The 11,128-nt window shown below is 46.6% G+C and overlaps 1 protein-coding gene across 1 annotated transcript in view; it reads left to right on the top strand.

The window, feature by feature from the left end:
- Positions 1 to 11,128, top strand: part of LOC104489829 (ERI1 exoribonuclease 3) — a gene marked incomplete at its 3' end in the record, with an annotated part of 65,762 nt that overhangs the window by 21,746 nt on the left and 32,888 nt on the right. The window contains exon 3 of the mRNA XM_010132038.1: positions 1,238 to 1,310. Coding sequence (XP_010130340.1) covers positions 1,238 to 1,310 — 73 coding nt within the window. The remainder of the gene's footprint in view (positions 1 to 1,237; positions 1,311 to 11,128) is intronic.

Raw genomic sequence — 11,128 nt, 5'->3', positions numbered from 1 at the left:
CTCTATGGAGCATGGGAAAAGACTTTGCCCTGAACCATGGTCTGTGTTGGGATGTTTGAGCAGCTGATGCTGGCACTCACAGCTCTTTCCTTCTCCCTTACAACCTCCCCCAGCAGCCCCCAAGTGCCTGAGGAAGTTGTGAGATTCCCCATCCCCCTCTGTTTGCAAAAGCTGATTTCTGGGATTGTGGCTTTTAACATGCACAAACAGCTCTAATTTAGTCATTTATTTAGTTGACATATTTATTTGGGATGTTCCTTTGCTTCAGATAAAGATCCTGTGACTAGTGCCCCAGGCGTGCTCAGCAGTACGTGAATGAACAAGATCCATCAATTACTCTTGATCAGATCAAACTGGCCGGGGAAAACTCACATAACTCATCTCCCTGCACAGGCTTGGCTAGAGCCACACTGCTTTGCTTCTCTGTCTGAGGGACATGTCCTAGCTCCCCTGCGAACACGCTGGGGTCAGCACACTGGTGGAGAAACAGTTTTCCAAATCCTGAGGTCCTGCTGGCCTTGCAGGCAATCCCCTCCTTTACTGGTTCCACTTTGTTTGGTGAGCCCTATTCTGACGGCTCGCGGTGAGGAGGGAGGTTAAATACTCATAGCTCTAGCTGACAGTGCTCAAACCCGTAGTGAGACGGTGCACAGCACCTTGCATCTTCAGACTTGCGACTGTTCTCTTCTTCCAGGCACTTGCTTGGAAAACAGACTCTGCTTTCTTAGCCCTAAAATGTTGGACCTTCCCAAAAAGTGAATGCATTAGTGCCTCCTTCCCTCCTTCGTGTCACATTCAGTGATTTAACCGTAAAGGAGAAATGGAAAAGCACCAGGACATGACCGGTGAATTGTCAGTCCTTCTGCCTGCCCTGTAAGCCACTGGCTGAGCAGGATAGGGGTTTGTAGGGAGTTCGCTTAGCTAAGGACAGCCTGGATGCTCCTTGCATGTTAGGCACTGTGAAGAGGAACTGCACGCTGCCCTCGCACACAGTTACTGTTCAAAATGTTCGGTCTGAAAGGTGTCGCAGCCTGGATGTGGTTGGATGTATATAAGTCTTCAGCCAAGCTGTGCTCTAGTGAGATTATTTTTGCCAAGAGCTACAGTCCTTCTGATGTGCAGCATGTTACAACAGACTTGAGGGTCTCTTCCATCTCACGAAATGCACTTAAGAAAAGAGAGTTTGTGTTGTCAGGACACTGATTGAATCAAACCTGCTTTCTCTTCTCTCTTACAGGTTACCAGGACAATGCCAGTACTTAGGGCTGCCGGTTGCTGATTACTTCAAACAGTGGATTAATCTGAAAAAGGTACTTTTGTGCAAACTGACATGGTCCCTGTCTCCCTCTCTCCCCCCTCCCCTTGTTCATCTCCTCTCCTCTTTAAGAAGGTGTCTAATAACTACTGCTGTTTTGCATTGAAATGAGTTATTTTTTCAGAAGCTGGGCTGAGCGAGTCCTCCAGCTCCCTATTGTATCTCCTCTAATAGAGTCTTACTGTACTTGATGGGATGTGTTCTGCAGCTGGGGAGAATCCCATTGTGGCAGGCCCAGTGCGGTGTCTCCACATAATAGCGGGACACTGTGAGGCCCCTCTTCAGAGAAGGATGTCTTGGCTCCAGTGTTGCTGTTTTGTTTCCATATAAGCCATATAAGGCTCCTAGGAGCTCGGCTCCCTTCAGATCAAACTCTGATTGATAAACCTGAGGAAAAATATTGCTAAATAAAAATGAGTATTTTCCTTTGGGCTGTGGGGAAGGGGAGCTGTCTCAGCAGCACGTCCACCTAAGAAACCAGTGGTCACTTAGCAAAGCAAAATACCTTGGCCTTTACTGTCTAGTGCCTTGTGTTGCTCCACGCCTTCTCTGGGTGGTTAAAGAGCAGCCTGCTGTGCATCCACATGGTTTCCTGGCACAGCTGCTCCATCTGCACAGAAAAACATGGTGATGACATAAGCCGCAAATCAAAGTGGGAAGAAAAGAACAAGTGTGATTACAAACAGTAGCAGAGTGAGGCAGGAGGATGAGGTCTGTGCCCAAGAGAAACTGGGATGGCCCTCCTGGTTAGATGAGTAAGATTCCCTTCCCCCATCCAAGGTTTCTGTGCCTTTTCCTGATAATTGGGGGTCTTGATAAGTGGAATTTGCTTGTAAACAGCTCATTGTACTTGTGGGCTTTTCTTTTGTTCTTTTATTTATTTGTTGTTTTAAATGGAAGCATGAGTGACAGGCTGAGTAGCCGCAGAAGGACAATTTGCATGATCTGTTCCGTCAAATAGGGTAGAACATGAACTTAACAAGGGATGCTGGCAGCACATTCCCGGCTGAACTTGTCAAAGGGTCTTGTATTTCCCTGCTGTCAGAGCAAATCTTTTGGCTGATTGCTGGTCCTTGGTAAATGAAATCTGAAAGCACATTGGGGCATTCTGCAGTTCAGTGACCATTAATGATCGCCATTTGAAGTTCACTAAACTTCCGGTGAATGGATAGCAGCTGTGTAACCAGCAGGTTGATGGCTGCAGAATAATAATATTTAACAAAAAAAAAAGAAAAAGAAGAAAATCCCTGTGTTCCATGATGTTTGCTAAGAAGTAGGTTGATCTAGCCATGCTCCTCCTCTAGGCCTCGGGATGAATGACTTATGGTTCTTTCCCATAGTTTGAGGCTCCTGGATTTAGCATGTTAGGAGCTGGTATTCATCGTAACATGGACATCCAGGCAAGTGGCTGTTCGTCATGGTGCTCATATATTGGACTTCAGCGAATGCTGTGGTGCTCAGTTGAAGGCTGCTGAGCATCCATGAAGTACCGAGCACAGGACGAAAGGCAGGAGGAAGAAGAGGAAAGCACTCCCCTGCCAGCTCTCTGGAGGGGTTGCAGGCTGAGTTTGTAGGGTTGGGGGCATGTGGGTTGGAGCCTGTGTCTTCTTGTCCTCTCCGCAGGTGAGCATACTCAGGAAATAAGACTCCATTCTCCTTCAGATCATACAGCAAAAGGATGTGTGTGAGCAATGTTCATCTTCCTTCAACCCTTCTAACCCCTTAGCAGTCTGAAGTTTTTCTGACCCTTTAATATCTGATGCCCTGTGACACGGGGCGATTCCAGGATCCTGTGTGAAGTGACCCAGGTTGAAGAGGAGACCAGGGACCTCTCCTGTCCTATGGCTAAAGAGCTGCCTGCCCTGGAGTTTGCTCTTACCTCAGGATGAGGATCTTTCCATGCCACTCACAAATTACGTTCCAGATTCCCTCTGCCCATGCACACATGGCTTCAGCCCCTCTTTGTCTCTGTTTTGTATCATCTGAAGAAGGAGTCCTTGTCTGTGCTGCCTCTGCCAAGGCACGGGATGCTCCAGAGCTCAGCAGTCCCTCTTCCCAAGGTGGTGAAACGATCTTTCTCAGGGATCATTCTCCGGTAAACTACTTCTCGTGTCACTTCTGTGCTGCAGAGTTGAAGTGAGCACTCTGCACCTCCAGGCCTCTTTCAGAGGCCAAGACTTGCCTTGTGGGCAAGCTGAAGATGGGAATCAGCCCCTGCTAGCTGCCATGCTGGTGTTGCCCCACAAAACCTTTTTGGATTGATCTGGCCATGCAGGCGGTGATGATCTCCACACCTGACTGCTGTGGTGGTGGCTGCAGTGTCTTGGGATCTGTGAAAAAGCCTGGTGTGGAGGACAAAAGGAGAAAAGCTGCCTGTGCACTTGACTGCATTTGCTGAAGTTTTACCTTGCCCTATGCCCCCCCAGCCTGCTAATGCATCCCTTCTGTCAAGCCTGATCGGTGTTTGCTGACATTTTTAATGTCACTGAGCGATCTTGTATCTCTGGTGAACTGTCAGCGTAGAGCCGACTCGGGGCAGAGAGTTTATCATGTTCTTCACTGCGATTAGCTCAGCCTTGTGGGAGGGCAGCAGAAAGCAGAGGAGGCTTTCTTTGAATGCTGCAACATTTCAGATATCCCCGTAAACCATCTCCATAGAGAGCCACCATCCCATCTGCCAGTTCTCCTTACGTACCTGTCATGTCGATCCGCAGAGGCCCTGTGGGTTAGGACTGAGGTGCAGAACCTGAGCTACGTCATCGGAGCTGGATGTAAACAGCAGAGAGTGCTTCATGTGAGGAGCGAGGGACACTGGTGGAGAAATACACGCAGAAAGCAGGAGTCCGTGGGTCAAGATGCATGCAAAAACAAAAGCTACTGCAGCTAACAAGCTACAACCAAGCTGCTACCTAGGAGTATCCTAGGGAGCCTGGATAAATTCGTTAGTGCTTATTCTAACACAAGGAGCAGCTATCGTTCATGCTCCCTTTGCTCTTTCAGGAGCCTCTATGGTTTACCATTCTAGGTCCTACTTGAGTTAGAGGTATGGTCAGTCCCATGATGTCAGTCCCATCCCTCACTCTGCAGGGATGGAGTCAGTGCTGTGTTAGGGTGAGGACATGGTGCCTGCAAATGGGACCCGGCAGGCAGCAGGAGTGCTAGCACCACTGGGTTTGGGGGCCCATCACAGAGGCAAGAGTGTTTTGATGGAGGGAGGAGGGTGAAGAAGGGTGGTGAAGCTACGTTTTCTCACAGTGAGCTTGTGCAAGAAAAGCATTAGGAGGATAATGAAGGTGTTAGAATGGCCAGACCAAAGGTCTAACCCAGATCTTTTCCATGCCAGACACCAGTAGCTGATGCCTGCAGGTGTAACAAAGAGAGCATGGTTTGAGTCAGCTCTCTGTGGTTCCCACTAATTGTCTCTTCAAGGACTGTGAGCTGGCAGCTGCCCTTGGACCGCTGTGTCTAGCACCCACTGTTTTTACCACATCTGTCTGCCAGGATTTTGTACGCCCTTTTCTGCATCTGCTCATGCTTTTGGTTTCTACAGCACCCTGCAGCAGTGAGTTTTGTTATTTAATTATGCACTAATTATACTCTGTTTATTCATGTTGTGTGAAGGTGCAGCTCCTTTTGTTTCTTTTAAAACTACTGTCAGATCATTTTCTTGGGCCTAGGTCTTGCACTGTACGAAAGAGCGAGTAAGTGTTTCCAGTTCTTCTCCCTTGTCTTTGTCTTGACTTGAGACCTCTGCCTTATTCTTCCTCAGTTGTCTCTCTTCCAGTACAGCATAACTTGTCAGAGGGCTGGCACAAAGGCACTTGTGGTCTCTGTGCCTCTAGAACTGGGCCGTGGAAGCTATTTTTAACACCGTATACACTATCCTGATCTTACATTTCTTCTCTGGACATTGTGCAGTTAGAAGACAACAGAAGAGCATTTTATGTAAGCACTGAGGGTTTGTTTTATTCCTTGTTTTTCAAATGATACATATTTTTTAAAAAAGGCAATCTTCATATCTATCCCCAAGCTGCCCCTTTCTCAGGACAGCTGTCCCGGCATGTTTGACCATCTTTGATTTCTATTCATGGAGGGCAGCATGTCTTCAGATACGGTAACAGTGGTGGCTTTAGAAGTGACAGAAAACTGGTCCAAGTTTGACTCCTCCTGAAGTCCAGTAGAGTTTTTAAGAAAGGCAGGGGCTGGGTGATGTGTGTGGATGAATGCAACTTTCGTTCTGTGGGCATCATGAAACAGAGCTGATGGAGCACAGCAAGACCACAATGGGGTTGCCATGGCTGTGTGCAGAGCTGGCCTTTTCCAGGCCCAGCCTTTGTGGATCTGTAGAGTCTCATGGTGGAAAGCAAACTGTTAATACATACGCACAAATGTTTTAAGGTCACCTACTCACATTGTGAAATGTGACAGAGGAAGCATGTATTAGGATGTTTTTGTTAATATTTGGCAACTAGAAATAAACACATCCTAAACAAACAAAGATTTGCTAACAGCTTTTTGTCTGTCCTCTGAATTAACAATTCCTTCTGCCTTCGGGGAGGGAGGAGAAGCTCTGAATACGTCTCAGGCACTTGGTGCTAAAGTGACTTGAGTACTTTAGACAAAGAATATTGAAATGGGCACAACTGAGAAGTGGTTTATTTTTTGGCCCATATGCCTTTCATGAAGACTTAGAATTGCCTATTTATTGGGTTAGTGTCTATCAGGAATATGAAATGCCTAGTAAGTTTAGAAATGATGGAGGAGGACTCCTCAGCAGGGAGCTTCATGGCCAAAGCATCAAGCAAATGAGTAGATGTTGTCACTTAACAGTTAAGAATTGCTCCTGTGTCCACAATGCTCCATGCTTTGTTGGTTTGCAGCATGGGTGAGTGCTGTCACACCTTCCTTCAGTGGGAGCTGTGCTCCTGGGCTCCTCATCCCTGGCTGCAGAGCTCTTGGCTTTGGAAGGTGAGTCTCAGAAGGCAGAAATAGGGGTAGCTGTGAAAGGTAACAAAAAGAGAAGCATGACTCCAGGGTTAAGGGAAGTAAGAGTGTCTTTTCCATGGAGATGAGGAAAGGAAGGTGCTTGTGCAATAGCAGTAGTTGGAAGGAAATGGAAGAATTGCTTATAACAGCAAAATGACCGTGTTTAATAAATACTTAGCTCTATATTTACAGAAAAGTAGAGGATGCCATATCGCTGAGCAAGAGGTTTGCTGTTACAACACAATTTTCTGATCAAGTTAAGTGGTAGCTTTCAGTTGGCATTTTGCATAGCTGGTTTACAGGAGTTTTAAAGAGCTGGCTGAGAAGCCCTGGACTGTTAATAAGTCTTTGAACATGGGGGAAGTTCTAGAGGACTGGAAGAAAGCTAATGTTGTACCAGTAATTTAGAAGGGCAAATGGGATGACCGATGAAGTAATTATAGCCCTATCAGCTTGACATTAATTCTGGGCAAAGTAATGAAAAGCAGGATATCATAGTTGATTAATAAAGAATGAAAAGAGGGTAATATAATGCCAATCAATGTGGATTTATGGAAACTAGATCTTTTTCAAACTAACTTGATATTTTTTTTATGAGACTACATGTTTGGTTGATAAAGGTAACCATGTCAATGTAATATACTTCTGGAAAGCATTTGACTTGCTACCTTATGACATTTTGATTAAGAAACAAGAGTGATACAAAATCAACATGGCACACATTACATTGATTAAGAACGAGCAAACTGACAGCTCCTAGCATTTAATTGTAAATGGGTAATCATCATGGAGTGCATGTCTTCCTAGTGGGGTCCCACAGGGATCTATTTCTCAGACCTCTTGTATTTAACACTTTTATCAGTGCCCTGAAAAAAAACATAAAAATAATTTTCAATAAGGTGTGCAGATACTGCATCCAGGAGGTGGCTGCTGTTGGATTTATAAACAGGTGATAGTGAGTAGGAGCAGAGAGGCTGGGTAAGTTTTTCACTTGGTACTGGTTTGACTGGTATGGGATCTTGGGTCCCATCTCTGCATCAGAAAGGATTCTGGAAACTTGAAGACTGAATGAGAACTGCAAGACCCACGGGAACACCTACTGTGGAGACTCCAGAAACCATTTTAGGGTACTGGAGAGAAGCGTTAAGGGAGCCTTGGCTATAGTCCCTAAGTATGTAAAGGGACAGCCGAAATGTGGTGTGAGCCTCTTCCACTCTGGCAGAGAAAAGGATCAGCAATTCCGGTGCCTGGAAGCCAAAGCAAGGTAATTCAGGTGCAGATCTCTAAGTGAGGGTAATTAACTGTTTGAACAACTTACCGAGGGCTGTGGTGGTTTCTCCAGCTCAGGGGGCTAGGACAGGCCAGCTGATTATGGCGATTTCTTCTGCTGTGATGATCTTCAACCGTCCGTTGCAGTGTAGCTCTGGCTGTTCTGTTTCCTTGCAGTGAGAGCACCCTCAAAGGCTCCTGACTTGGGGGAGCGTGAATGGCACAAATGCCACGAGGCTGGGGACAGAGGGGACAGCATCCTGGGGAGCGTGGTGCCGCCAGCGGGCAGGGGAGCCCTCCTGCTCTGAGGGCTGGAGCACAGCAGCCGTCCACGACTTCTCCTTTAAATCTGTCGTGTGGCTGTCTGAACTCTGAAATTTCTTTCACTCCCTCCCTCGCCTTGTTAACATGTGTTGCCTTTGGGGTAATCAGGGAAAAAATATTATGTCCTTTTACAATTACCGGGTTTTGGAATATTAAAATGTCTCTCTGCATCGGCAGTGTTATTTTGATTGGTATTCTAACCTTTGACTAGCCCATAAAGCGAGCCGCTCTTCAAGCCAATATTGCAGGACTGAAATTTAATTCCGAAATGATTCCAGATAATAGGGAGACAGATAATATATGCATGAAGGATATTATGTTTGGACTAAATGCAGCAGGGCTAGAGCCTGGGAGTTGAATAATAGCCCAGAGTGAGTTATAATCTGTGGGACAGAAATACCTTACTGTCAGGGCCAGGAGAGGAACTCTTAAATCAAAGAGAGGGAGTCGAGGATAGTCATCTCAAAGAGAAAGGGCATCCAGGAGAGGCCTTAAAGGAGCAGCCCTCTCTGTCCCACTGCAGATGGACCTCTCCTCCTTTTCTTATTTGACAAGGAGTGCTGAGTAAAAACACACTTCCAAGGAAAACCAACAAGCAGGGAGTTGTGCTGGGAAGAGAGGGTAAGAGTCTGCAAGTTCTTGGCAGTCTTCTCCCTTTCCTCCTCCTCCTCGACTAATTAGAAGGGATACAGGATGGGTTGATGCACCAGACTTCTTTGCCTCCCTCTCCCTAGAAGCTGTAACCAGACAGACTGAGAGGTTGTTGAGGTACATGTTGACTAAGGGGTTTGCACTACATGCTAAGGCAGGATACTCGTGATGCAGAGTAACCATCAGGGTTGGTTTTGGTATCTACTTTTGCATAAAATGAAGGAAGTGGAGGCATGTGGGCTCAGTAGTTGTTCAGGGCTCTGCCCTCCACCTCCTCAGCCCAGGAGTCACTGACAGGCAGGGTTGTCTCCCTTCCTTGGAGCTGATGCCGGGAGACAAGGAGTAGGAACATCCTTGTGACAACTTGATGCAAATTCAGTGCCCTTTAAATAATAGGGTCTTTAGGACACAGCAGCCCCATCTGGGCTGTCTGCGTCAGGAAAGGAAGCTTGGTGGTTTTGCTATTTGCTCCTCTGCAAGTGGCATTTTGTGCTTTGCCAGCAGCTTCCAAGCTTGGTTGGAGCAGTCAGCAGGGTACTTTTCGCTCTGCAGTAGCTCAGGCCTATAACTTTATCCTGCTGGGCAAGGCGTTAGGAGTTTTCCTGTAGCTAGGCTTCACAGAGCATTGCAGAACACTGTGCCGGCAGCTGTCCCGGGAGGAGGGGAGCTGAGCAAGCGGAGATAGAGAATGATCTCTGCTGCTGGGGTGACACGAACCCATGTCGATATAACAGGCTTTGGCTCAGTGGCACGAGCTTATAGTTTCAAAGTAATGATCCCAGCCTCGCATGTCATTTCCTTTTCTTGCAGTCTCAGGAGCTGGTCTTGCTACAGTTGAGAGGGGCTCTAGATGCAGCCTGGAGGCTTCAGTGGTTTTGGATGACTTGAGCAATAACATATATGCCCATCCCAGGAGGACAGAAAAGAGCAGTGTCCATCTTCACCTAAATCAAATGGCTTTGTGTATTTCCCTCTTCTTTGGCTTGTGTTAGTGGGGTTTTTTTTTTATTACATCCTAAAAGCACAGGAACAATTTTCTGTGGAGCATGTGTATGAACTGTTGTAGAGCAGACAGGAAAGATGTGATCCTCAGAGGGTTAATATAACTTCTTGGTCTTGGTTCACCAGAAAGTAGCTAAGTTTCCTGGCTTGCAAAATAGCAAATTAGTTTAATAATTCTTCTGGCCATAAAATACACAGCTGTGTGAAAGAGCACCCTTTTCACTACCAAACGCAAGCAGAAGGCTGTGGGCTGGGCACAGGCAGCCAGGTCATCTCTTGATGCTATTTGTGCTGGGTGGGTAAAGACAACCTCTGACAAGGTCCTGTTATGTGGAAGCTGTTTGGGGATACTCCAGTGCATCAGTATGTCAATCCTATTAACAAGAAGCTTTTCCTTCCTTCCTGTAGCTATCCTGCATGTGTGTACATCTCAGGGCATCTCACCAATTAACTTTTTTACCGTCAGGGCTTTTCCTACATTCTCTTTTGCTAATATGTATTAAAACTGCACTAGATGCATGATAAATCTCGCTTCCTTTCCTAGGCAGAGTGTTTTGGAGCCTAGTTTTAACCTTTGGGGCAAACCAGTTTTGCATACTGCACTCAGGGAAGACCTGGCACAGGTGGAGAAAGCCCAGAAAAGAACAGAAGAAGAATCAGAGAGCTGGAAGAGTGGAAGATTGAGAGATATAGGATGTTCATCTTAGAGAAGAATAATCAGGAATGAATTTTACAGAAGTGAAAGTGCTCAGATTAACGGAAAGTTTTATTGTGATTGGGTGTGGTGGACAGCTCCTAATCTTGTTCTTATCTGTTGTGAGGAGATCAGTAAACAGGCTCTGTGGGTGAGGACAAGGATGTGGACCTTTAGCTCTTGAGATTTTCAGAGTTCAGAAGGGTGTGGTGAGGATGGTTTGCGTGGAGATGTTCCTTCCTAGAAGCAGATAGTGTAGGTCATTACTTGTCCCTTCCTATCCTATTGGCTGTGACACTTTCTGCGCCCTTGCACTTGGGCACAGGCTTTCCTTGGGACACATCACTGAGAGTACCTGAGCAGGGAAAGAAAGGGTGATTGCCTTGGGTGCCACATGTTGTCTCCACTCCTCTACTGATGCCACATCTCCTGATCAGGATGCTTGTACTGAGAAAATCCAAAGGCAACCTTTATTATTTGGCAGTGCCTTCAAGCGTCAGGGAAGACTAGGGCTTTCTGGTGCTGTGCGTGGTACAGAGGGCTCTCAGATAAGGCAGAAGGAGAAACTTCAAGAGAAACTGAGAAACACAATTATCTTACGTGGCCACATGCAGCCTGCAAGTACTGAGCTAAGCGGAGAGTAGAATTTGTTGCTTTTGTGCTTGTTTTTAACCAGTGCAAAGGCTTTGCCTTCTAGATGAAATCTCGAGCAGCAGTTTGCTGAGCGCGCTTCAGTGGTTGCTTTACTGAAAGCATCCTTGTCTATGCAAGTGGATGGAGGCAGGTTGGCATTTGTGGTTCTTCTCCAGGCACATCACCATAGCCTGCAGGCGGGAGGCCGAGAGGCAGCTGCTCAGACCCCGCATGCTGCTTTTCCTGCTGGGTGC

The sequence above is a fragment of the Buceros rhinoceros genome, unplaced genomic scaffold (genome assembly GCF_000710305.1).
Source record: "Buceros rhinoceros silvestris isolate BGI_N320 unplaced genomic scaffold, ASM71030v1 scaffold6610, whole genome shotgun sequence".
NCBI classification, from domain to species: Eukaryota; Metazoa; Chordata; class Aves; order Bucerotiformes; family Bucerotidae; genus Buceros; species Buceros rhinoceros.
The sequence above is the reverse complement of the archived record's forward strand: the minus strand, read 5'-3'. Positions and strand labels throughout refer to the sequence as shown.